This window comes from Molothrus aeneus, chromosome 24 (genome assembly GCF_037042795.1).
Source record: "Molothrus aeneus isolate 106 chromosome 24, BPBGC_Maene_1.0, whole genome shotgun sequence".
NCBI classification, from domain to species: domain Eukaryota; kingdom Metazoa; phylum Chordata; class Aves; order Passeriformes; family Icteridae; genus Molothrus; species Molothrus aeneus.
Window position 1 is genome coordinate 705,740 of NC_089669.1, and position 25,975 is coordinate 731,714.

The window sequence follows — 25,975 nt, forward strand, 5'->3', positions numbered from 1 at the left end:
TTTAAGTCACTGTGACTTGCTGGCATAAAAATGCCCTTTGAATTAGCTATTAGACTGATTATTGTATTTGCATTTTCATTTTTCACAGCAAAGTGAAGTTCAGAATACTTTAAAGCTGCTGCAATATCTGAAAGGGCTGTTAAATTATTAGGTAAAGCTGGAAATAACATAAAACACAGATTGTCAATGATATGACTCAAATATCAAGATAACTTTTGAGAATTCCACAGTGAAGGAAAATTTATCCCTGATTTTGAGCTGCATTGTAAAGCAAGATCTGCTTGCAGGCCACATCCAGGTGTGTGCCAGGCAGGGTAAGCTGGAGTGGAACCAGTGGCATTTATAGCATTGAAAATAGAAAGTGCTTTCCATAAAAACAGACTCATGTCTCAAAGTGCTTTCAGTTTATCAGTGACAAGAAAAAATTCTCTACAAGTTTTTACAGGTATCTTACAGTGATTTTCAGCAGGTTTACCTAGGAGGAAGAGTCTCTGTTTCTAGTTTCAGGACGTTGGCTATTCACAACTCAGGTCAGCTGTGGTGAGACCCCACGGCTCACTCTGGAAGCTGGAACCCTCTTTAAGGCTTCTCAGAGCTCCCAGCCCTGCCCAGGCACCAGCAGCTGCTCGGAGGCAGCAGAGGGGAGCAGGGGCAGGGCTGCACCTGCAGCACCTGGAGCAGCACTGAGGGAAACAGAGCGAGCCAGCTCCCTTTGGGTGCCCTGCAGACACCCACCTGCACCAACAGGCACACTGAAATGGAGCTCCTCAGTCCCAGATCAGTGGAACGGTTCATAAGGACACTTGTTAATAACTGAGGAAATAAGGACACTTTGGGGGGCACAGGGCTGTGAATGGCAAGAGAGCCCTCGGGGAGAGCACCCGCAGCACAGCACTGGGTGAGTCACTGGCACCCACCTGCCCAAGGAAAAGGATTGCTCTGTGTCCTACATCCCTAAAGTGCTTCACAGCCTTCCAGCCAGGCCTCACAGCCTCCTTCCATGAGGAATAATTGCCAACAGAAACATTTACAGCGACCAAAAGGCACAGCAAAGCAGGGCCCCTTCTCCCAAAGCTGCTCCTGGAGAAGGGGTCAGAGCCCGGCTCAGCAGGACAGGCACTGACTGCCCAGAGCTGGGCTTAAGGCAGAACTGATTTGCTCCAAGCCCTTAAGGACAGCAAGGATCAGGATCAAAGCACCCTAAACTCTCCTCCTATCCCACTGGCCTCACATTCTTATTTCAATCCCTGACATTTAGCTATACACTGCTTTACTTCCATTGTGCACATCTCTCAGTTGGTTTCTCCCTGCTCCCAAACATGCTGGAGTTAAACCAATTAAAAACCAAACTGAAATCAACTTTTCCAGTGGTGATGCTCTCTATAGAGAGCTGAGGATGCTCTGTGGCTTTCCTAGACAGCCTATTAGGCTGCAATTCTGAAAATAACCCAGGAGGGAGAACAGGAAAGAGGGAAACCACGTTTGCTCACGTAACACGGCAGCAGCCTGCCCACCGCAGTAACGACTCTCCATGGCAGTCTTTGAGAAAAGTCCAGTCTCAGGCTCATTCCCCAGCAGCAGTTCCAAGCAAGTGCATTTCCAGGCTGGGCTGGGACCATCCCTGGTGCCCGTAGAGAAGGAAGAGACCAACCCAGGCACCTTCTCGTCCCTTCCCAGCCAGCTGCCGGCAGGACAGCCCTGAGCTCGGCCTACCGGTGGCTCTGGTAGGAGTAGGAGATGGGCTGGCGCGTGCCGGGCCGCACCGTGAAGGTGTTGGAGGGTGCCCCATAGTGTGGGGTGCCGTGGGCAGGCCTGCAGGGAGAACAGAGGGACAGTCACCCAAAGCAAGCCCAGGCAAACCTCGGTGTTGGGTCAGCACCGCAGGGATGCATTTCAGTGCTTCGTGTCTCCCCTCAGTGAGCTGGGATGGCGAGGCACATGGGGGTCACAGCTGGCACCAGGCAGGAGCCATGGACGGTCACTGCCCTCGGAGCAGGAGCCAAGGGGCAGCGAGGTGGATGGGGAGGGACATGGGCACAGGGTCACAGCTGGCACCAGGGAGAAGCCAGAAACGGTCACTACCCTCGGAGCAGGGCAGCAGCAGGGGCAAAGGGGCAGCGACTCCCCTGGAGCCCCAGTGCTGCTCTGGGGCCATTCCAAGGGACACCGAGGGCAGGGAGGGTGGGCTCAGGGGGGCACGTGGGCTCAGGGGGCACGTACCTGCTGGCTGTCAGCACACTGGCGGGCGAGAAGTCCCCGTTCTGCCCCTTGTACTTGGCCTCAGCCCCGGTGCCGCCGTAGGCCGTGGCTTTCCCCGCAGCGTCCGCTGACGGCCGCCTGCCCTGGGCGCTCGAGGGGCCGTTCCTGGGGCCGGGGCTGGGGCCCGGGCGCCGAGAGCCCTCCCTGGGCGTGGAGCTGAACCCGCCGGGGCCGTAGGAGGAGATGGTGGAGGCCAGGGTGCCCGAAGCCCGGGGGGCTGCGGCCGCCCGGGGGTAGGAGCTGTCGGGCTCCGACATGTACAGGCGCTTTTTGATCAGTGGCCGTGGGTTGGGGCCGTGGCTGGGGAAGCTCGAGGAGCTGCTGTGATCCGGGTACTGCGGTGTGAAGTCTCCGTTCCTCCAGCTCTTCTCCAAGGGTGGCAGAGCTGCTGGCTCCTGGTTGTTGCCCCCGTAGCTGCGGCTGTAGCCAGCCCACCTGAAATAGCGCGGCTCTCCCGAGCCCCGGCCGCTGTCAGGGACGCTGGGGCACTTGCGGTTCTCCTCCCGGCTCGGGAGGGGACCCTCGTTGGCCTCGTTGCTGAATTCAGGGGGCGGGGGGATAATGCCAAAGTCCAGCGCTGTGTCCCCGTTCTCCTCCTCGCTGGGCACTCTGGGCTGGGCCGGGCCGGGCTGACCCGAGTCCAGCAGGCCCCGGAGCAGGCTGGAGGCGGCGGCTCGCCGGGGCCCGGGGGGCTGCGCCTCCCGCACGGCCCGGCCCTGCTCTGAGGAGCTGGAGAACGAGGGGGGCTTGCTCCAGCCAGACCCCACTGGGCTGGCCGCAGACGGCCGAGGCACCACGGTGAAGGAGCAGGGCTTGGACTCGTGGCGGAAGAAGCTGGTGGACGAGGTGGTGTCCGAGGAGGCACTGCCGAGTCTCAGGGCCGGCCTTGCCCTGAGTGCGGCCGCCCCGTCCCCAGGCTGGCGGCTCCTCTGGGCGCGCTGCCGGGCCGCCAGCAGCAGGGCCATGGGCGAGCCCCGCTCCACGGGCTCCCCCGTCACCGGGTGGATCAGCACCTCCTCCTGCCCCGCTCCCGAGGTGCCTGGGGGGCTCCTGCCCGAGCTCCGGGGGCAGGGCGGCTCGGCTGAGCCCGGGCCATGGGGTGGCTCAGCGGAGCCCGGGGCACAGGGCGTCTCGGCCGAGCTGGCCCCAGCCCGGTGCACTTTGTACTGGAAAATGGCCGGGCTGGGCTGTGGTGCCGGGCTCTGTGCAGGGGACACAGGGGCTGAGGGTGGGCTGGGAGCTGGGGGCTCCTCTGCTGGTTCCTGGGGTGGCTCTGGGGGACTCACACTGCTGTGGAGGGACCCAGGAGCAGGGCTCACGTCCTCTGTGACCTGGCCAGCAGCAGGAGCAGGATGGTCCTCGTGGTCTGTCTCATCCTTCTCCACAGCAGCCGCCGGGGCGGGGAGCAGGCTGGGGACCAGCTTTGGCACCACTGAGTCCCTCACGTCAGGGGGGCTCTTCCTCACGTCAGGGGGGCTCTTCCTCACCTGTGGGGTGCTGATGCCATTCTCCACAGCCTGCTTCTGGCTGCTGAGCCCTGGGGCAGGTTTCCCCTCTTTCTTCAGGGACAGCACAGCCTCCAGCTCGTTCCTGATTGTCATCACACTGCGGGGCTGTGTGTCAGGGTTGCTCTCCGGGGCAGTGACTGCAGTGCTGGGAGAGCCCCCACTGGTGCTGGGGGGGCTGCTGGGCGCCTCTTTCTTCTCACTCTCCCCTCCCTTGGATAACCCCGTGTCCTTCCTGGCGAGCTGGGGCTCGCTGAGCCCTGGCTCCCGGCTGCCAGCATGGCTAGGACTGCTGTCCAAGGACTGGGGAGCTCCCGGCCTCTCCAGCGGCCTCTCCTCGCGGCGCGGGGAGCGCAGCAGCGCTGAGAGCTCGTCCCGCAGCTTGTTCAGGTTGTTGGCATCCTTCCAGTCATCCTCGCAGCTCGGGTAGTCTGGAGGAGGCAGATCCAGGTCGTTTGCAGTGAGAGGTTCAGATTTTGGAGGGGAGTCTCTCCCAGCTATTTTCAGCTGGGGAATCCTCTCCCCCTCGGAGCCCAGCAGAGGGGACCGGCGGCCAGCGGGATTCACACCTTGGCTGAGCCCTGTGCCCGGCTTGGGGCTCAGTGGAGGGGGCACAGCCGCCTTCCCAAGGCCCTGTCTGAGCCCGGAGCTCCTCTGCTCGGCCTCTCCCGGCCGTGCCTTGCTGGCAGCTCTGATGGTGAAGCAGGGTGGCAGGGGCGGCCGGGCGTGAGGCTGCCTGGGCACGGGCTCCTGCCGGCCCTCCTGCACCGGGATGGACGAGGAGCGCGCCGGGGCCGGCGGCGGCACCTTGAACGACCTGGGGAAGGTCAGGTGGGGCTCGGCCTTGGGCTGCGGGCTCTCCTTGGGGCTGGGGGCTGCAGGCACCCCGGGCTCGGCAGCGCAGAGCGGCCCCTCGGCGTCCCCCTGCCTGGTGTTCAGCACGGTCTCGGATTTCCACTTGGACATGCCGGGGCCGAAGGGGTCCCGGGCGCCCGGTGGGGCGGGCGGGATGAAGTCGGGAGGAGCCGGGGTGCTGGGGGAGGACAGGGCCGAGGCGGGCGGCGGCGGCGCTGCCATGGCAGGAGGCGGGGGCACCGTCTCGGGCGGCAGCGGCGGCGGTGGTGGCAGCATCTCGGGGGGTGGAGGCACCGGCGAGGCCACGGGGGGCGCCACGGGCGCTGGAGGGGGCGGTGGGGGCACCGATGGCGGCGGGGGGATCTCTTCATCCAGGCCGTGCCCATCGAGGGCCTGCGGGCGCAGGTCCCCCACCGAGCTGTACATCCGAATATTGCCATTGAGCTGGGAGCCAGAGCCTGCAGGAGCAGAGAGCGCAGCTGTGAGCCCCTCCCCATCGCTGCTGAGCCAGCCTGGCCTGCGCCAGTGGCCTGCCCAGCCAGCCAGCCCCTTGCCAGCCTTGTCTAAAACTTCCTGAACTTAACAGCCACTCTGCCTCACCCCTGAGGAATTAATTAATTTTCAATGACTTCAAAAAATAATTAATAGCAGACTCTATTTTAGCATGAAAATATATGAGCAGACTGTCTGCTCCAGAGCTGGGTACACACACATTTCCTGCCCTGAGGGCTCCGTGAGCACACTGTGCTGCTCAGGACTCCACCAAGAACATCCCTTACCAAGAGCTGCCTTTTCCACAAAGTCTTCTGGCACCGATGGCGTTGGCACAGCCACCCCGTGGGATTCTTGGGCGTTCTGCAGGGGTTGAGAAAACAGAGCTGTCAGTCTTACAGCCAGGGATCAGAGCAAAGGGCTGATGAGCAGCTGGTAATTTGTCCACACAGCCCTGATGGGATCCAGGGCAGTGTCTGTGATATGGAGGTCCCTGTGGAAGCTGCTGTTGACAGGCTTTGAGGGGATGAGTGAAGTCATCAAGGCTACACAGGTGATGGAGGACTAGGGAGGAATTCAGGCTATTTCACATCCCCCTGGAGGAATTCAGCTATTTCACATCCCCCTCAGGGCTGCCCAGCTGCCAGCAGCAGCACCAGCCCCTCACCATTGATGTACCCGTGCACTGAGCAGCTCCCCTGGGTGTGCTGGGCACTCTGGTGGGTAGCACTGCTGCAGTCACAGACAGACCTCCAGCTTTTTGTGAAACTGCCACCAGCATATCTGAGCACTCTGGGGAAAGCTGCTCTTTGTGTTTTGCTCAGTTACTCCCTTCACGCTCATGCTGAGAGCCCGTAGCTGGTACAGGACCGGCAACTTGGCAGCCTACACACCTGGGAGGGCGCCTGCAGCGAGGGCACTGCTGTAATTGGTAATTGCAGCCACCCAGGTGAGACATTGGGGCAGGTGACTCACCTGGAGCCTGACAGCTCTGCCAGCAGCAAAAGCCCCTCCTGTCCCTGACTCACGGCTGGTTTGGCTCCGAGGGGCTGGGGTGGCTCTGGGACACACCTGGGCACCCGGGCCACACCTGGGCACCCGGGCCACACCTGGGCACCCGTGTGCAGGGCACGGCTGGGGGGTGTCACACTGGGCCTGGGGGCGGGCATCTCGGGGCACAGCAATGTCAGAGAGATACAAAACTCCGAGCGAGCATCCAACGAGGGACGCACTGTCCCATTGGCAGGCCCCACATCCATTCCTGCTCACCCCGGGCAGCTGTTTGCACTGCTAACAGCCCTTGACAAAGGAAATGTTATCCTGCCATCAGCCTGCGCCTCTCCCCAGCCATTTCCTGCACACAAAAGCCTGGATAATGATTGAGCCCCTGCCCTTTGCCTTTCTCTGCCGCTATCACCGTTTTTACATCAGATTGCCGTGGGATTCCAAAGTCTCCTGGATCAAAGGTCAGTTGGATTTGTCCATCCAGCCCATCACAGCTACATTGCCCTGCCCGGGGAGCTCAGGAGCTGCTGGGGCAGAGCTGATAAAACAGCAGCACCTGGGCTCCTGTGGAAGAGCCCTGGAATGCCCCAGCTTTGGCCAAAATAATGGGAAAATGCACACGTTTCACTTGCTACATCGCTCACCCTGCAGATGACCAAGGATCCCCTATAACCACGAGGCACTGAGCCGGTCACAGGTGAGCCAGGAGTGAGGGAATTCCTATCCCTGGGATTGCACAAGGGACCAGACAGCTCCGTGCTGCTGGAGAAGCCAAGGGCTGCAAAGGCACAAGGGCGGGCCCTGAAATTCATCTGAGAGCCAGAGGGAAGACAAAGACCAAGAGAGGCACTTCAAGAGCTGACAGTTAAATTGTCCAGAGCAGTGAGACACCAAAATCGCAAAGAGCAAACCGGCAGTCCCCGTTTGCAATGGGAATCCATTGCTGCAGGTTTGCAGAGCACCCCGAGGGGAGCTGCTCCTTCGCAGGGAAACAAAAACGCCTGAGCCCTGCATCACCTGCTTGGAGGAGTGCAGAGGGACTGCAAAGTCAGGAGAGAGCCCTGCAAAGCTGGGGGACGCAGCCTGCACTCCATAAAGGAGCAGAACTTTTGGATGTGTCATTTCAAACTGGGCAAGCCTGTTCCTCACCAAAACCTTCTGTAGCAGCTGCTAATGCTCAGCATCTCTCCAAAACCACCCATCCCCACGTCATGGGCTGGCCTCTGAGGTGGAAAGCATCCCCAGCACGCTGCCAGCCTGCAGAGATGCTTGGGAAGATTGTTCCCGGTGTTTGCTGGGGTGTGGCCAGCCCAGAAAAGCTCCAGCTGATTCAGGGCAGGCTCTGGGTGCTGTGCCAGGAACCTGCATTTCCAGTTTGTGGTACCTGAATCAGATTGGTGCCTGCTGAGGAGCCCGTGGGGGGAAGCTTTCACTGCAACCACCAGGAATCACTTTTCATCCCTGGAACAGAGTCAGACATCCCAGTGAGGGGAGCCTGCCTGTCCCCGTGCTCCCCAGCTCTCAGGAGCTCACCCATTCAACGACCAAGGTTGGAGCTGCCCCTTACAAAAGCCACCCAAAATACAATTGCCGAGCACCCTGGGGTCTCAGGGAGATCAAGAATTTCTCTGAATATGAGGAGCTGCCCCCAAACTCCTTGTTTCTGAGCCAGGGCAGTGTGGGTTTTGCTGCAGGAGCTCATTCCCTGGGTACCTGCAGTGCTGGGGGAGCAGGGGGGACCCCTCTCCTGCAGTCCCTGCTGATTCCTGTGGGACAGCAGGGCTGGGGCAGGAAGCAGCTCCTGAGCCAGGTGCAGAGGCCCAGGAGCTGCAGGGCAGGGCGTGAGCATCCTCCTGACTCACCGGGAGCTGCTCGCTGGGTGGGTGGGGGGAAAGGGTTAAGGCAGGAGCTGCAGAACAGCCCCGTGCAGGTGTGGACCTGGGGCAGGTATGTGCGAGGCAGCAGCGGAGTCAGTGCCAGATCAAATCACGATCAAACCTCACCAAAAGCGCGCAAACACCCAACACACACTGGGCCTCCAAAACGCTGCCTCTTCCTGCTAATTCCTTCAGTTAGAGCTGGTTCTGGGACGAGCAGCCCAGGTTTGTGAGGGACCCTCAGAAGGGAAAGAGAGCCCCAGGGCCGCTCTGCCTGTGTGGGCAGCACCGGGGCTTGGGTGACAGCCCTGAGGATTGGGAATGTTTTTCATACAGAGATTGAAAAGAATCACCCCTGCACAGCCACAGCATCACCTCACCCTCTGCTCAGCAGGACTGGGTGCAGACCTGCAGGCTCCAGCCACACTCCTGGTGTGGGACAGATCCTGCCAGCACCTGGGAGATGAACTGCAGTGCAAGCCTGATCTATCATCCCCGTGCTCAGCAATTGGTTTTTAATTGAAAACGCAGTCTGACAGTGCTCACACCTCACCCCCAGTGCCTCCTCTGTGCCCCAGAGCAGCCTGAGCTCAGATCACCATCAATCCCTGTAGCCAGCGCCTCATTTCAGAGGGGTTCTGCTTTCATTTCTGCTCCCCTCAGTAGGGGCTGGGGGCAGCAGCTCTGGGTCTGGGCACCAGGGCAGCCCAGCAGTGACTGGGGCACTCACCAGGGGCAGGAAGGTCAGCAGGGGCCGGACCCTCGGGCGTGGTTTGAGCGTGGCTGTGCCCGAGTCCGTCACCGTCCCGAAGCGATTGTCCCCGTAATAGACCTCGATCACATCACCTGCGGGGAGAGCAGAGCGTGAGCGGCAGCACCGAGCTGGGCACTGCTGGGGACAGCACAGACACCCTGAGCTCACACAGAGCTGGGCAGAATTTGCTGCAGCAGCCCCAGGGGTGGGCAGAGCCCGTCGGACCCTGAGGAAAAGCTGGGTGTCCTGGAGGCGAGTGGGAGACAGGAGAGGAAGGTCCCTGTGCGCAGGACAGGCACTCACAGCCCTGTCACACACCTTCCCTGAGCTCTGCAGGACGAACTGGAGCAGCTCAGAGGGAACAGGAGGCAATCCTGGCTGGTCTGAGCAGCTGGAATTGAGGGGAGGCAGCAGCAGAGCCGGCCAGGAGCAGGGACAGCTCCTGCCCTGCCGAGCACTCTGTGGCACAGCACTGCCAGCCCAGCCAGAGGGGTGCCAGGCGCTTCACCACCCTCCAGCCTGCCCACAGAACACTGCCCTGCGTGGGGAGGCAGCAGGGCAGGAAGTCACAGGGCCCTGCTGTGACAAGCAGGAGCAGCCGTCAGGAATTCCTGGTTCCCAGCCTTGTGCTTTCACCTTGAGCCACACCCCTTGGGCTGGTTTATTTCTGACAGTGAATAAAGCTCATAAAATTAATTTAATTATGTTCTTTGTGTCTGATTAGCAGCATGAATTAACAAGCAGAAATAGTGAAGCATGCAAACCCCACCTTGGCTGGAAGGAGATACACAAATAACTCGTAGCCAAGGAGACAGACATTAAAGAAATTCTGAGAGTTTGAGGAAGGAGGGGGAAACAACAAAATGGCTCTGATTGAAGGGAAAGCTGCAGGAGTGCTCCCAAGACTTTGATAGTGAGGAAGGGAGGAGAAGAAGGATGGGCAGAAATCAGGAGGAAGCTCCCAGGGAAACAGCTTTACACAAAGTCTAGGAAAAAGAGGAGAGCAAATGCTCTGTGTGCGTCCCACAGAAGGAAAACACTTGCATGAACACCTGGAATGGAGAGCCTGACCACACCAGGGGCTGGGCATGAGGCAGCACAGCCTCTGCTGAGGGACTGGAGGCAGATGAATTCCACATAACCTTCAAACACACCACAGAGCCCAGGAGCACGCCAGCTTCTCCCACTCAGCACCCCCAGGTTACCCTGGGACACCCCCAGGAGCGTCTGCCCTGCTGCCACTGCCTCTCCAGGCAATCACAGCTTCCCCTCCCTCACACCAAACTTCTCCCACTACGAGTGATTCCTTGCACAAAGGACATTTTGTCCAGCTTTCAAATCACCGGCCAGCTGTGCTTCAGCCAGCCTGGTCCTACCAAGCCTTTACCACCTCCCTGCCTGGGAGGGGCCCAGAAGCTCTCAGGAGGAGCTGCTGCAGTCCCAGGGAGGACAGAGGTGCCAGCAAATTGCCTGGAAATGTTCAAGGCCAGGTTGGATGGGGCTTGGAGCAGCCTGACCTAGGGGAAGGTGTCCCTGCCCTCACAGGGAGTGGAATGAGATGAGTTTTAAGCTCCCTTTCCACCCAAGCACTCTGTGATTCTGTGATGATTAATTCTGTGGGTGACCCTGCATTCAGTGAGTAAGGAGCAGGAATTAAGGCCAAGGCAACAGGAGAGTTTGGACTCAGACAGCCTGAGCAGCAACAGAGTAGTTCTGAGACTTGAAATGATGAGTTTTATATTTAACAGTCACTAGGTAAACCCAGTGAGAAACTGGATTAAAGATCACAAGGACTTTGATCCTAGATTACTAAGCATCGCTCCCCTGAATGCTTTAATTAAAGGAAAATGAAGTGCTTGTAGTTGTGTTTTCTTTGCTAGATAAACAGGACTTGCCTGCTGGGAGCCCATCAGCAGCAAGCCCTGAGCTCTGCCAGCCTCCTTTCCTGGAAGGAGGCATCAGGAAACGCACCCTTGGAAGCTGTGGGAAGCAGCTGGCTCAAAGCACTGGCCTTGCTTCGGCCACTCTCTGACACTCAGCCTGTCCTGGAGACATTTCTGTTCGCTCAGCCATGGGAAATTAAATAAACAATTTGCCACGCATGTAATGGAACTTCTTCCTCCCCGGGGCTTGCATCACCTGCAGGAGGTGCAGCAGGTTTGAGCCGGGGTACCCACAGCTCCCAGCAGGAGGAGGAGGAGGAGGAGGCTGCAGTCACTATATTCAGGAATCTCTGAGTCAGGGACATGCAAACCTACACCCTTTGCACATTGCCTAACTTGTGTTTACTTTGTGTGAGAAACCAAGGTGGGGATCGGCAGGAGCAGGGGACTCCTCCAGGCACAGAGCCCTGCAGGAAATGGCCCAGAAACAGGGCCAGGACTTGCTGTGCGTGGGCCTGGGGACAGCACAGCTGGCCCCTGGGCTGCTGTCCCCCTTTGGGCTGCTGTCCCTGCTGTCCTCACTTTGGGCTGCTGTCCCTGCTGTCCTCACTTTGGGCTGCTGTCCTCACTTTGGGGCTGCTGTCCCTGCTGTCCCCCTTCCTGGGCTGCTGTCCCCCATCCTGGGCTGTCCCCCTTTGGGCTGCTGTCCCTGCTGTCCTCACTTTGGGGCTGCTGTCCCTGCTGTCCTCACTTTGGGCTGCTGTCCCTGCTGTCCCCCTTTGGGGCTGCTGTCTGTCCCGCTTTGGGCTGCTGTCCCCCGTCCTGGGCTGCTGTTCCCCCAGCCGCGGTGTCCCACTGCCACTGCACCCTCACCGAGCCCCATTCCGGGCAGAAACTCCATGAGGATGCTAAGCAAGGAGCGATTCACCAGCTGCTCCCCGGGCTCAGGTTTCAGGATTCCCGGCCCTTCCTCTGCAGTCCGACCCACACCTGAGCAGAAAGCTTTAGTACTGCCACTGCAGAACCGCAGCCGCGGAAATCAGGCTCCTAATAAGCAGACACAGCAACTTCTTTTCTTTTTTCTAATCCAAACCACATCAGAGAGAAGCTTGAATCCTCCTCAGATTTACGACAGTTAGAAATCAGCAATTTTCCTCCTAGGTTGCAGAGTTGCATGAAACTCCCTGTCACATTTTCATTTTATCTTGGTTTCAGCAGCTTGGCCTTTGGGGTGTAACCACCTCGCAGCTGCTTTGACAGACAATACTTCACCCTGCACAGCTCAGCAGGCAGCACTTCCATTTTTTTAATCTTGGAAGAGTTTGTCGGGCTCTTACAGCCACCAAACTTCATCCACAAACTGCTATCTTCTATCTCCCCGGCTCCATTACTATTAATTTGGCTCCCTCCTACATGAGCCTCCAGGGCACCGTATTGCACTTAAAACCACAAAGAAACACAAATAAATCCCGAGGAATATGCAACCCTCAGCTCCGTCCTCGCTTGCAGCCCTGCGAGAAACAGGTTTATGAGTAAATAACTCCGACCTGGCAAGGCGCAGATCAAACATGGCGTGGGAAAGCGCGACGGGAAGCAATAAAGTGGATTTGCAGTCCCTCATCGGCCTCTTTGAGCCGGGTTTAACCCGCCGGGAGCGGCAGCCGCCCAGCCGAGGTGCGGACCCCCAGCTCCCGCTCGGGCACAGCGGCGGGACCGGCGCTGCCGCATCCGGAGCCGCCGAGCGCTCCCGGAGCCGCCCCGCGGGCAGCAGCGGAGCCCCCGAGCCCACCGCACCCCTCAGCCCCGGGACCGCCCGGCCGAGCCCCACGGCCGCCGGGGGACACTGACCGGTGCCACCCGCGCTGTCCGAGGTCACCTCCTGCGTGAAGATCCAGGGCGGGTTGGTGGCGAACAGGGACGCGGCGCTGGGGCTGGAGTGGCGCTTGCCGAAGAGACGGCTGAAGGTGCCCTGCACCGAGTGCGGCTGGTGCTTCTTCATGCTGGCCTGGCCGAGCCGCGCCGCGCCGTGCCGGGCATCCCGCGGCACCGGGGGACGGGGCCGAGAGCTCCGGAGGGGCGGGGACGGCCCCACCCACCCCGGGCCCGCCCTCCGCCAGGTGTCCCCGCTCCGCCAGGTGCCAGGTGCCCCCGCTCCCCGCCAGGTGCCCCCGCTTCGAGAGCGCCGGGAGCCGGGGCTCCGACAGCATCGGGGCTCCGAGGGCACCGCTGGCACCGGGAGCCGGGGTTCGCAGGGCACCGGGAGCCGGGGTTCGCAGGGCACCGGGAGCCGGGGCTCCGGGAGCCGCTGCGGCCGGCGGGGACCGTCCCGGTGCGGGTGCTGGCCCTGCAGGACGCCCCGAGGTGCCTGAGCCCCGCGTCCGGGCGCTCCGGAGAGCCCGGTGCGCTGCCCAGGCGCCCTGTGGGTGAGGAGCCGTGCCCTAATCTCGATTCCAAACCTCCCTCCCTCGGCCCGAAGCCCCGAGGGCTCTGCCCTTCCTCTCCCTCCCGTGTTTCTCCGTCCCTGCCGACCCCCGGCTTCCTTGGCAAGGCCAGAAACGCCCGGTGAGCGCGGGATGCTCCAAGCCTCGGGGTGCTTTGGATGCAAAACATTGAAGGCAATGGGATTGACCCCAAACCGTTTCTAGTTTTGGGTACAAAAGCAAATTTCTAGCAATTTTTTGTGCCCTGCAAGTAAAAATTGAGAGTTAATGAGCAACATTGGCTACTAATAAATGCAGGGGATTCTGGAGAACTTTAAGCCCAAAATAGTTGTCAAAACATTAACTGTGAAACACAGCTTCCAACTTCAGGTTAACATCTTACACCTCTTTCTATCTCTACCAAGTTTTGAGAGTCAAAACAATATAGATGTCTTTTTTTCAGTGATAAATATCACTTACTTGATCACTTTAAAATGATGTTTTTCTTGTGAAAAGCATCTCCTTTTTTACTTTAAAGAACAAAATAAAGCAACACATTAAATCCCCTGTGATGAATGAAAAATGAGCACTGCTACAATAATTCCAAAAGAGAAGTCTAATCGTGGCACAGCTACGAGGCAGCATTTAAATAAAGTGAATTATGAACGGGAAACGGAGAATTAAAATGTTAAATTCAATTCCGTGGCCGCGGTAGAGGAGCTCGGACACTTCAAGGGATTTTCGGGGGATTTCAGGCTGCGGCTCCGCGGCGCTGCCCGAGCGCCTCTGCCCGGCTGGGGCCGCTCCCGCAGGGCCGGCTCTGAGCCTGCCCAGCCCTGCAATTAGCGCCGTGTCCTGACAGTTATCTTGAGAGCTGTTTGCGAGACGGGAACGCCGCTGCAGACACACAGACACACAGAGAGACAGAGAGACAGAGAGACAGACAGACAGACAGAGAGACACACAGACACACAGACAGACAGAGAGACAGAGAGCCTCCCCGGCACTCGGCAAGGCTGTAGCGGGCTGGGGGAGAAGGGATTGTCCTGCCTGCGGGGGTGGGATGGGGTGGGATGGGGTGGGGTGGGATGGGGTGGGATGGGATGGATGGGATGGGGTGGGATGGGATAGGATGGGATGGGGTGGGGTGGGATGGGATGGGGTGGGATGGGATGGGATGGATGGGGTGGGGTGGGGTGGGATGGGATGGGGTGGGGTGGGATGGGGTGGGATGGGGTGGGGTGGGGTGGGATGGGGTGGGATGGGATGGGGTGGGGTGGGATGGGGTGGGGTGGGGTGGGGTGGGGTGGGGTGGGGTGGGATGGGGTGGGATGGGGTGGGATGGGATGGGGTGGGATGGGATGGATGGGGTGGGATGGGATGGGGTGGGATGGGGTGGGGTGGGGTGGGGTGGGGTGGGGTGGGGTGGGATGGGATGGGATGGGATGGGATGGATGGGGTGGGGTGGGGTGGGGTGGGGTGGGATGGGGTGGGATGGGATGGGGTGGGATGGGATGGGATGGGATGGGATGGGGTGGGATGGGATGGGATGGAAACTGGGAAACAGCAGCCACTGCATTCCCAGAGGAGCAGCTTTCTGCTGCCCTGCATTGCCAGAGGGAGCCCAGGCCCATCTCCAGCAGCCCTGGAGCTGCAGAGGAAAACTCCCCCCTTGTGCAGGATCCCTGCTCCAGCAGAACCACAGCTGGCACCGTGTGGAGATTCCCAGCTGGAGTCTTCATTCAGAGCCTCTCTGGTGCCAGTGCTATTGGAAACACGCTGGCTGTAAATCTGGTGGTGTTCTGCTCTCAGGAGCTGGTAATGGCACCGAGCACCTTTGGCTGCAGAACTGGGTACAATCTCCAGAGGGTACATGCAGCTGTGCAGCCAGGTTCCTTGGACAGTGAATCAGGAATGTTTGCTTGTGGTTTTGGCCAGTCAGAAAGCAGATTGCTAACAGCTGAAGCTGATAAAACCATAGAAGGAAACAAAGATGATGCCGCTACTGAAGAAACCCATCCTGTCAGCTGGAAACCAGAAATTATCAAGAGAAAGCGATTTTAGTGCAGCAACACATTACTTCTGTAATTCTGTTTTGGCTTTCCTGAGAGCATTCAGTCACATTTTGTTCTGCCTAGAACAGCACAGCAAGAAGCCAGCTAAGTCTTTGCTATTTCAACATATAATAAATTTTATTTCTCTTTAGGAGAAAAAAAAAAAAAAAGAAAAAGGAACAGAGCTGCAGCGGCCAAGCCAATAAAATCCTGTGGAATGAGAGAGCCTGGGCTTGTGCACAAAGGTGTCCCACAAAATCTCATTACAGCAAGGAGACTTCAAAGGGGTGGGAGCAGCAGGGGTGACTCAGCCCCTGCCACTGCTGGGGTGCTCCTGGGCCCCGGGGCTGGGGGTGCCACACCCCCACATCCCCATACCCCCATACATCACATCCCCACATCCCCATACCCCACATCCCCACACCCCACATCCCCACATCCCCACACCCCCATACATCACATCCCCACACCCCTATGCCCCACATCCCCACACCCCCACATCCCCACATCCCAGCCCTGCCACCCCAGCTCTGCTCCTGCCCCACATCCCAGCCCTGCTTCCCCCAGCTCTGCTCCTGCCTCGCCCTGGGTGGCAGGCAGAAAACATCACCCTCAGTGCATGCAGGGATCCTGGAGTGAATTTATTATCCCACAGAACACAAGCTGCTGAACAGCCCTGCCAGGGCTGCTGTGCACGTTCCCATCTGTGTGTTCCAGATGAAAGACGTTTGGTTTTCACCTTCCACCTCCCAGCCCTCCCCTCGGAGGGCAGGAGCAGCTCAGCAGCAGCACGAGCAGCAGGCTGGGCACGGTGGCTTCTGTGAAGTGCCAGCTCCAGAGGCACAGCAAAGGTGCCAGGCTGGGTGCCTGGGCTGTGGTTTTGAGGAAGGACAGCTGTCACTCCTGTCACTGCTGCGTGATCGAGGCCACACAGCAAAGGGACTGGTGGGCTGGGCACAGAGCTCAGGAAAGCACTTGGAAGATCTCCAGCAGATTTTATGGCATAGGAAGAGCCGTGTGAGCACTGCTGTGATGTAACACAGCGCGGTGTGAGGCTGCCTTTGATCCCAACACGGTAAACACCCCAGGACAATCTGCTTTCACAGCAGGGGCAGGAGCTGCACCCTCAGATGTGGATGGTTCCTGCTCGTGGGTGTCAGAGGGGTTTGTGCAGCTTGGGCTGGACCTGGAGGAGGAAGGGGTGTGAGGAGAAACCCTCAGGTGTGTCCTCAGAGCAGCAAACAGCTCCTGGGGCCAGGGGAACAGTGGGCAGGGGGCCCTGCTGCAGCTGGGGTGGCAGTGCCAGCAGAGTCCTGCAGAGCCCCAGCTGCACCAGCAGCTCCAGGCCTATAAATCCTTAAATCCTGTCCCCATGTGCTCCTGTGCACCCCCTGTGACACCCCGGGGTCACAGTGGCCCTGAGGTCACAGTGCCCTGAGAGCCACCCTGCAGTGCTGGCTCCCGCCTCTGCCCACACAGGGCCACCCTCCAGGGCCTCCTTCCTGACAGCACCTCCCAGGTGGGTGTCCCAGCTCACAGCAGGGCAGCAGGGACACTGTCCCACCCTGTCCCCTTCCTGGGGGCTGCAGCTCCTTGCCTGAGGGTGACCAGGTCACAGGGATGTCAGTGGGAGGCTTCATCCCATCCCTGCTGTGCAAATCCTGCTGCTGCCGTCAGGGGCTGTGTCCTTCCGGTGCTGAGAGCTCAGAGCAAACACACCTGCTGCTCCAGATGGCTCTGGATGGTTCCAGGGATAGTTCTGGGCTCTGGGATGGCTCTGGGTGGCTCTGGGTGGCTCTGGATGGCTCTGGGTGGCTCTGGGTGGATCTGGATGATTCCAGGGATAGTTCTGGGCTCTGGGATGGCTCTGGATGGCTCTGGGATGGCTCTGGGTGGCTCTGGATGGCTCTGGGATGGCTCTGGATGGCTCTGGATGGCTCTGGGATGGCTCTGGATGGCTCTGGGATGGCTCTGGGTGGCTCTGGATGGCTCTGGATGGCTCTGGGATGGCTCTGGGCTCTGGGATGGCTCTGGATGTCTCCAGGGTGGGCAGCACTGCCAGCCAGGCTCTGGTAGCTGCTCAGGGAGCTCCTCCCCAGGGAGGTGTTCCCCTGAACCCTTCCTCCTTCCCCGATTGCCAGGCAGCCTTTCCCTGGGACCCGCCGGGGGGATTTGCTGCGATGGCCAGCGCGCAGTTTGGGAGGGATTAGGGATCTCTGCAGTTTGGGAGGGATTAGGGATCTCTCTACGCAGGAATGGGTGCAAGAGGATTAGTGGGACTCTCCATTCAGGCTCAGAGCCATACATAGCACCTGGACCTTGAGCTGGTGCTTCCCTCCTGGACAGGATCACACAGGCAGGTGCACCCACCCGGGCAGGAGCAGCTCCTGAGCTCCCTGCAGAGGAGGAGCAGGAACGGCGGGGCAGCCCCAGGGCAGGAGCAGAGCCAGAGCCAGAGCTCAGCACTGAGTGAGTGACTGCAGGGCCCTGCTCATCCTGGAGGCAGCTGCATGACTTGGCAATGGGGCTGCCAAGGCAGCTGCAGCCTCCCCTCCACGCCCCAAATGCGTGACTGCAGTGCTCCTGCTGGGTGGGTGCACGGGCACAGCCCTGTGTGTGCCTGTCTCCTCCAAAGGGCAAAGGGGCAGGAGCTGCCAGCACTCACCTGTGTGAAAACAGCAGCTCCTGAACAGTCCAAGGCCAGAACGGGGTGCACAAACCTCACTGAGGTGGCTGTGCTGGTATGAAATCTGCTTTTCAGCAGTCAAAATCCCATTACTTTATCCCCTGGGGAAATGGAGTGAGGCTCCCTCGTGGCAGCAGCTGCTGGAATAACCTCTGTGAGCTCAGGTCCAGCCTTCCAGGCATCTGCCCTGGAGAAATGAGTGACAGAAAGAGGCGGTGAACCTGCAGGGATCTGGTGATTCCCCTCAAAGGCTCTAAGGAGATCTCCAAACAATTTGCAGGCATTCCCCTTCTTAATAGATTTAGGAGCCGGGGAACAGAAATAGCACCAAGCACGTCACGGAAAGTAGGAAACCTCTTTACAAGGTTAAAAATAAGCAAACAGCAAAGCATTTATTTAGGACAGGCAGGAGCAGAGTGGCTAATTGCTGAGGGAAGAGCCAGTTTCCATTCGCACAGAGGTGTCGTCAATGAAAACAAGATAACTGAGTCATGCTTAGGTAACAGCAGGGGAAATGTGTCTGCAGCCCAGCAGAGCCCTGCAGCAGCTGTGGGTCACCCCTGTGTGTCCTGGGGCTCACACCCACCCCTCCTCTGCACAGGGCTCTTGCAAAGGCTCAGGGCCCTTTCCCTGCTCCTTGTGCCCTGTGTGGGCAGGCATCCATCACATTTCTGGGGGAAAACCCATGTGGAGATTGACTGAGAGCAATGCCCAGAGCAGGAGGGGGCTCAGGGAGCTGTGGGGTCCCTGCAGAGGCACCCAGAGCTGCTGCCCCGAAGGGCAGTGTCACTTCTGCCATCACTGCTACGTCCTGCTGGCTCAGACTGTGTTGAACCCTTTTTGAGGCAGGTTTGCCATGGCTGTGGCTGCTGACATCACCAGGAGCGTGTGCTGCTGGCATTTATCACTGCTCTAACAGAGAGCCAAGAGAGAATCAAGTCCTTTGTGTCTCATCGTTCCTATTCTCTCAGCATTTGTTTAAAGTCACTTCCCTATTTCCAGAGCATCATTTGGGCTTAAAGTTCCCTTTCTCTTTTAGCAGCACCAGCTCAGATTTGTGGATGTGCAAACCCCTCAGCACTCACCCTGCCTGACTGCCCTGCAGAGCTGCCCAGGCTCTCCTGCTGGGGGTGCTGAGCCGGGGGCGATTCACACCATTCTGCTTCTTTTCCTCCGCAGGTGGCTGGAACACCAGAAGCCCCCGGCAAAGCCCACGAGAGCCAAGGGAATGGAGGAGGCCAAGGCAAACCCGGGGGTCCCCCAGCCGCCCCCCGCCGCCCCCCTGGGCTCCCGCTTGGTGCCTGTGGTCGTGCACACCGGGGGCCGTCCCCTCAGCTCCTTCCGCTTCGTGTTCTACCGGCCAGGCTGGCCCAACTCGCTGGCCCCGTTCTGCACGGCACAGAAACCCTTCTGCGGCTTCCGCTTCCAGGAGGGCACCGCGCACGGCCGGGCGCGCCTGGGGGTGCCCAGCACCGACATCCGCAAGTGGAGAGCCTGCCACGGCCCCAAGCCATAGCTGGGACAGCCAGGGGCAAGAGGGGCTGGGACAGCACGGGGGACAGTGGGCCAGGAGGCAATAAAGGCCTGAGACAGCATGGGGGGACAGTGTGCCATGGTGTGACAGCACGGGGGGACAGTGTGCCATGGTGTGAGAGCACAGGGGGACAGTGTGCCATGGGGCAATAAAGGCCTGAGACAGCATGGGGGGACAGTGTGCCATGGTGTGACAGCATGGGGTGACAGTGTGCTATGGTGTGACAGCATGGGGTGACAGTGGCCATGGGGCAATAAAGGCTGGGACAGCACAGGGGGACAGTGTGCCATGGTGTGAGAGCCACAGGGTGACACTGTGCCATGGTGTGACAGCATGGGGGGACAGTGTGCCATGGTGTGAGTGCCATGGCACCGTGTGTCCCTCATTGGTGTGACAGCCATGGGCACCGTGTGTGTCCCATCAGAGTGAGAGCCACAGTGTGACAGTGTCCCATCAGTGTGAGAGCCACGGGCACATGTGTGTCCCATGGGTGTGAGCAGTGTCCCCTCGGTGTGACATCCATGGGCACTGTGTGTATGTCCCATCGGTGTGAGCAGTGTCCCATCAGTGTGGCACCCATGGGTGTGAGCAGTGTCCCATCGCTGTGAGCAGTGTCCCATCGGTGTGAGCAGTGTCCCATCAGTGTGAGCAGTGTCCCATCAGTGTGGCACCTATGGGTGTGAGCAGTGTCCCATGGGTGTGAGCAGTGTCCCATCGCTGTGAGCAGTGTCCCATCGCTGTGAGAGCCACGGGCAGGGCAGCTGGGCTGGGTGGGGAGGCTCTGCCGCTGCTCCCCAGGGAAATATGCAGGTGGATTTTGCTCTGCAGCCCTGCCCATGCTGTCGTGTCCTTTCCTGCTGCGGGGGTGTCCCAGCACAGGCACTGCCAGCCCACCCAGCCCAGCTCACCTGGCTCAGCCCAGCCTGGGCTGGGCTCAGGGCACCCCTGCAGGCTCACCTGGCTCAGCAGGGGCCCGGGGGCCAGTACGGAATTAGCACATCCAATTAGTGTTCCTCAGCTTAATTCCTTTTCCATGAGTGGTTTTTGATTGTGTAATGCCGCTTTTTTTAGCAGAGTTATTCCTAATTTACGGAGGTGCAGAAGCAATACTGGCCTCTGTTACTTGTTAGATAACTGCAGTTACATATTAAATGTGTGTTATGGACCAACTCTGCGGGACACCCTGGACTCACACCTTTCACTTCCAGCCCAGGATCTGGCCCATGGTGCTTTCTGGGATTTTATTCCCGAGTGCTTCTCAGAATGCTGTGTGTCAAAGCGAAAACAATGCTGGATTTGGTTGTGTTTACCTGGAGAATTTTGCAGGGTAATCCATCACAGGTGAAAATTGAAGCTGCATTTAACTGCACTGAGTTTGTAGAGCAGCAGCCAGGACACACTGCTGGGGTGAGTGGAATTGGGGACAATTTTGAGGAAAAACCACTCAATTAGCAGCACCAAGACTGGACACAGGACCCCTGGAGCTGGGGGGAGAGGGCCCTTCCCCTTCCTGCTGTCTGCAATTAAAGCAGACTTAAACCTCTACCATTCAAAGCAATTACGTTTCTATATTTGTCTCCTCAGACCAAATTTACCCTCCTGCCGTGTCTCTTCCCCCTCCCTGAGCTCCAGGCCCTGGAGCCCCTCTGGAATCCCCTGGCAGAGTGAGGTGAAGGGAAAGCAAAGAGCAGAAACAGCACAGGGGATTCAGAGTGGTTTTCTCTCATTTTTCTTACTCTAGTTCTGGTCCAAATGTTGTTGCTCGTGTGACACCAGCCCGCCCCAAACGATAAATGAAGTGGATTAAGAGATTAGCTCATCACAGAGAAAATTCCACCCTCCTAATCTCCTGCTGGGCCTGTAATCTGCAAGACTTCCCCATTTTACCTCTTTTCTATTTTAACCTGAACTCTTAATGCCTGGCAGGAGCCCACCACCCCTCCGAGCCTCATTGGCTGGGGAGGGATTTGCTGGGTACTTAAATGTCCCCTTCCCTCCAAGGAGGGTTTTGTGCTTTTGGGTTTCCCCGGGAAGAGGAGCCTCCTGTGTCCATCCCTGCTGGAACCTGTACAGCACCAGGGGTTTCCTGATGCCCTGACCCTGCACTGCTGGGGACGCCTGGGCTTCAAAGGCAAGAAGCGGAATTTTGAGACTTTTTTTTTCCCTAAATCCCACAAACGCTCCGTTCTTGGCCGCAAAGGGCCCAGCAGTTGGTGTGGAGATGGGGAACATGGACGGGAAAACCGTGGAGGAGCTGAGCACCACCGAGTGCCACCAGTGGTACAAGAAGTTCATGACAGAGTGTCCTTCTGGCCAGCTCACCCTCTACGAGTTCAAACAGTTTTTTGGCTTGAAAAACCTGAGTCCGGCAGCGAACAAATACGTTGAGCAAATGTTTGAGACGTTTGACTTTAATAAGGTAAATATTGTCCTTCCCACTGGGCTGTGCAGGGCTGGGCTGGCTGGGTGGGAGGGAGGGAGGCAGAACCTGCTCTGGGTATGTGCAGCCTGATTCACTGCAGCCTCATCAATTGAAAAATCGGTTCTGGAACGTGAAAAATGCCAGCAGGAACTCCTCACCCTCTGCCTGCTCTGCAAGGACACAGAGGCTTCTCCCAGAACTGATATTTTCCTTCTAAAACAGGGGGGGTTTATCTGGCAGTCTTTGATCCCTTTAAAATGAAGTGCCCTTTAATCCTTAAACATTGGGTGTTGTGACAGTGGCTGTGAGGACAAGGGCTGCATTCAGTGAGTCCCCAGCACGGGCTGGGGCTGCTTGTGTTGTGGGAAACTGGAAACTGTGAATGGATTGCACTGGGGTTGATTTTATTGCATGGGATAAGGAGCTTGGAATCCCTGGGGAGAGGCTTTGGGATTTGGGAATGCAATCCCAGAGCAGGGATTTGGGAATGCAGTCCCAGAGCAGATTTTTGGGAAGCAGGTGGATTCTGTGTCCCCAACAGGAAACTGCATCCTCCTCTGCTTGCAAATGACCCGAAATTGCACCTCCTGTGAGATGAGGAATCTATTTTATGGCAACCCAAAGGGCTTAGTGGCATTAAAGTGGCATTAATCCCATTGACAAAAATGCAAATCAGGCCCTAAATCCTTCAGGTGTTTGGTTTGTGCCTTGGCCTTTCCCTTGCTCACTGCTGTGTTTGAATGCATGCCTGCAAAGGCAATTGATGCACAGGAAATCCTGCTGGGACTTGGCTTAGCAGTTATTTGTCCCTAATCTGGCTCCTGCAGCAGTGGGATAAAGCAGATGATCTCTGCAAGGTCCTGGCAGTGCCTTTGTTCACTGACACAACCCTGGCTTATGCTCTGTAGTGGGAATCATGGAATCCCTGAGATCCCTGAGCCCAGCTGCCACCCATGAGCTGTGTCCCCAGCGCCACATCCACAGGAGCCCTTCCAGGGAAGCGCCACAAACCACAGCAGGGATCCCTTCCAGGGCCATGGGACCGCTCTGGGGTGGGCACTTTAACAACCTCCTGGGAGCTGTGAGTGTCACAGGCAGCGTCTGGGGGCACTTGGGTGCCTGTGAGCTCGGCCAGCAGCTCTGCAGCGGTGCCACCGCCCTGGCTCCAGCTGGGCACCCCAAACCACGGCACGAGCTGGGGTGGGCAAACACCCAGCAGCAGAGGCAAAGATAAAAGTGTTTGTGCTCCAAACGTGGAGCAGGCACAGCAATGGCACAGGGACACGGGAGCACCCTCCCAGCCCCAGGTGTCGGCAGCGTGCTGGGGTCACTCCTGAGTTCGCTCCTCTGGAAATGAGACCCCAGGCAGGAGAAAGGAGCTGCAGGCGTGTGCAGGCAGGATGAGGCTGGGGAATTTATCAGGGCTCATCTGCATAAACCTCTGTAACCTCTGAATCCCTGCTGCTGCTCTGGGCTGGTAATTAATGCCTGGGTGTTAATTCCCTGAGCCCAGGCCAGCTCTGTCCCTGAGCCAGATCCACCCAGCCAGTCCCAGCCCCTAACGGTCCGTGCTGGGCTTGATCATCTGGAGGCCTTTCCCAGCCTTTATGATTTTATAATTCTATCATTCTACAACATTCCTGCCCCGATTCAGGTGGAACCTTGGCTTTCACCCCTGCACTCCACGAGCCCCTGGTCTCAGAGTGGGGGGACCAGCTCCAGGGGGAACATCAGAAGTGTCCAAAAGAATCCTTTATTGCCTGACTCTGCTTTTAACCTGACCTTAGCTTCTAACCTTCTGCTTTTAGGATGGCTACATAGATTTCATGGAGTATGTGGCAGCTCTGAGCCTGGTGCTGAAGGGGAAGGTGGACCAGAAGCTCAGGTGGTATTTCAAGCTCTATGACGTGGATGGCAATGGCTGCATCGACCGCGCTGAGCTGCTGAACATCATCAAAGTGAGTGGGGCCAAAGCTGCTGCTGTCCTGTGCCAGCTGTGCCTCCAGAGCCCCTTGTGCTCCCCTGGCAGCTTCCTTAACCCTGGGCACTGAAACTGGGGCTGAGATAAGCACTTGAATTTAATCTAAGGCTTTTCAGAGGTGAATGGCTGCTGGCTTATCCCAGCATGCCCAGTAAATCTTGTGAAGCACTGATGGCCTTTTTAGGTGATTTTAATCTCCAGCCTTTCAGACAGGATTTACTCCTTTTGAAGCCTAACTGCCTGAAAACAAGTTTTAGCCCTGAAAAAGCATCTTGCCTTTTGTGTCTGGTGATTTGGCCACTTGTTCTGATGGACGCCCACACCTGCAGAGCACTCAGCAGCTCCTGTGCCCCTCTCTCCCCCCAGGCCATTCGATCCATCAACCGCTGCAACGAGAAGATGACGGCAGAGGAGTTCACAGACATGGTGTTCAACAAAATCGACATCAACGGAGACGGTGAGGCCCTTCCTGGGCACTGCCCCTGCTCTGCCCTCCCTCCCCTGCGCTCCAGAGCACCAGGGTGGGAGAGCTGCCAGAGGGTGGCTCCCTGTGCCCCCATCTGCAGTGGGTCTGTGCTGGGCTTCGGGGCACAGAGCAGGCGCTGAGCCCCCATTGCAGGGTGCAGGGAGCTGTGGGGTTTGACAGAGCTTTGTGGATGTGCCCTGCAGGCGAGCTGTCCCTGGAGGAGTTCATGGAGGGCGTGCAGAAGGACGAGATGCTGCTGGACATCCTGACGCGCAGCCTGGACCTGACCCACATCGTGAGGCTGATCCAGAACGACGGCAAGAACCCCCACGAGGGCGGGCAGGACGCCCAGGATGCCCAGTAGCTCCCTGGGCTCTCTTGGCCTCCCCTGGCACTGTCACTGGGTCAGCTGTGACTGCACTCCCTGCTGACAGAACTGTCCCCTCAGCACGGGCACCAGGCACGGCAGGAGAGGGGTGCAGAGCTAAATACCACAATGTCCATCCCACACGGACCTGGGATGGCCTCTGGACGCTGCTGCTCAGCTCAGAGAGGGGACAGCCAGTGCTGCACGAGGCTGGGCAGGCCAAGAACTCACTGAGAACACCCCAGAATCGCCACCGAGGCCAAACCCCCCCAGCGGGGTCCAGCCAGGGCTGCCCAGGACTTGGCCCCGTGAGAGGGGTCCTGGAAAAGCAGATCCAAACCTTCTCCTTCCATTTAAATTTCCAGAGCAAGCAGTCTCCAGTTCTGGTCACTCCTTCCTTCACTCATTATTTGGTCAGCAGTGAGTAGTGAAAATGTGAGTTAAAACATTTGTAGGCTAGAAAAAGGAGAGGGGTGAATGCAGTGGCTTTTCTTTGTTTAAAAGCATTAAAAACATGGAATGGTGCCTTTTTCTAACAACCCCCTGGACTGTAAGGAAATGTTTCTCCCTGAAGCATCTGGAAGGAAGGAAGGAAGGAAGGAAGTGCTTCCAGACAAGCAGGATCAGCAGTGCAGGAACCCGAGAGGGAGCTGTAGGGCTGTTCCTGCCTGTGAGGAGCTGTAGGGCTGTTCCTGCCTGTTGTAGGGCTGTTCCTGCCTGTTGTGGGGCTGTTCCTGCCTGTTGTGGGGCTGTTCCTGCCTGGTTCACCCCTGGCAAAGGGCACCAGGAGGTTCTGACCCCCCTGTCTGCGTGGGTTCAGGAGGGGGGAGCTGCTGCAGAGGGCGAGACCCAGCTCAGAGCAGCACCTGGGGGTTCCTGCCAGGCCCAGAGCTCAGGGTGGATCAGGGCAGTGCCCTGGGGCTCAGCCCTGGCACCCTTTGTGCAGGGCCCGTGCCAGGGCAGGGCTGCCAGCCCCCAACAGCTCAGGCTGTGCCCTGGCTGCTCCTGCAGGGAGCTCCTCACCCCTGGACAGCCCGGGCCTGGTGAGGCAGCACAGGACACCAGGAAGGACTTCTCGCCCAGCTGAGAGTTTTGTTACTTAGCACTGGGTGTTTGCAATTCATAAGCAGCTTCCTGGCCATTTTTCCTGTGTGTCTTTTCCATTGGACAGAGTTTTACCTGGAAGCTTTTGTACTTCCAGTGCTATGGTGAGCTAATAAAGATGTTTTACAATATCATTTCAGGTCGTGCTTCTTCTGTCTTGCGATCAGTCCTCCTGTTTCCAGCAGCACAGATTTAGTGGCTCACACAAGTTCACCAATTGTTGTTCTGGGGCTCACAAACCACAGCACCTGGACAGGAGCCCTTGATGGCCAATCTGTCCACACTGAGCCCTGCAAGAGGGAGCAGCCGCA

General features: G+C 58.4%; 2 protein-coding genes across 2 annotated transcripts; one reads left to right on the forward strand and one right to left on the reverse strand.

Annotated features, from left to right (window-relative positions):
* Window positions 1-1,648: 1,648 nt before the first annotated feature.
* On the reverse strand, window positions 1,649-12,629 carry C24H6orf132 (chromosome 24 C6orf132 homolog). The gene is made up of 5 exons (XM_066565398.1): window positions 12,479-12,629; window positions 8,724-8,839; window positions 5,399-5,474; window positions 2,221-5,077; window positions 1,649-1,812 (listed from the first exon to the last, which is right to left on the reverse strand). The coding sequence occupies exons 1-5, from the start codon at window positions 12,627-12,629 to the stop codon at window positions 1,710-1,712; spliced, it is 3,303 nt and encodes a 1,100-aa protein (XP_066421495.1). The 3' UTR covers window positions 1,649-1,709.
* Window positions 12,630-21,545: 8,916 nt separating this feature from the next.
* GUCA1A (guanylate cyclase activator 1A) lies at window positions 21,546-24,557 on the forward strand. The gene is made up of 4 exons (XM_066565328.1): window positions 21,546-21,743; window positions 23,555-23,704; window positions 24,094-24,184; window positions 24,397-24,557. Exons 1-4 carry the CDS (start codon window positions 21,546-21,548, stop codon window positions 24,555-24,557), a joined length of 600 nt encoding a protein of 199 aa, XP_066421425.1.
* Window positions 24,558-25,975: the final 1,418 nt, after the last annotated feature.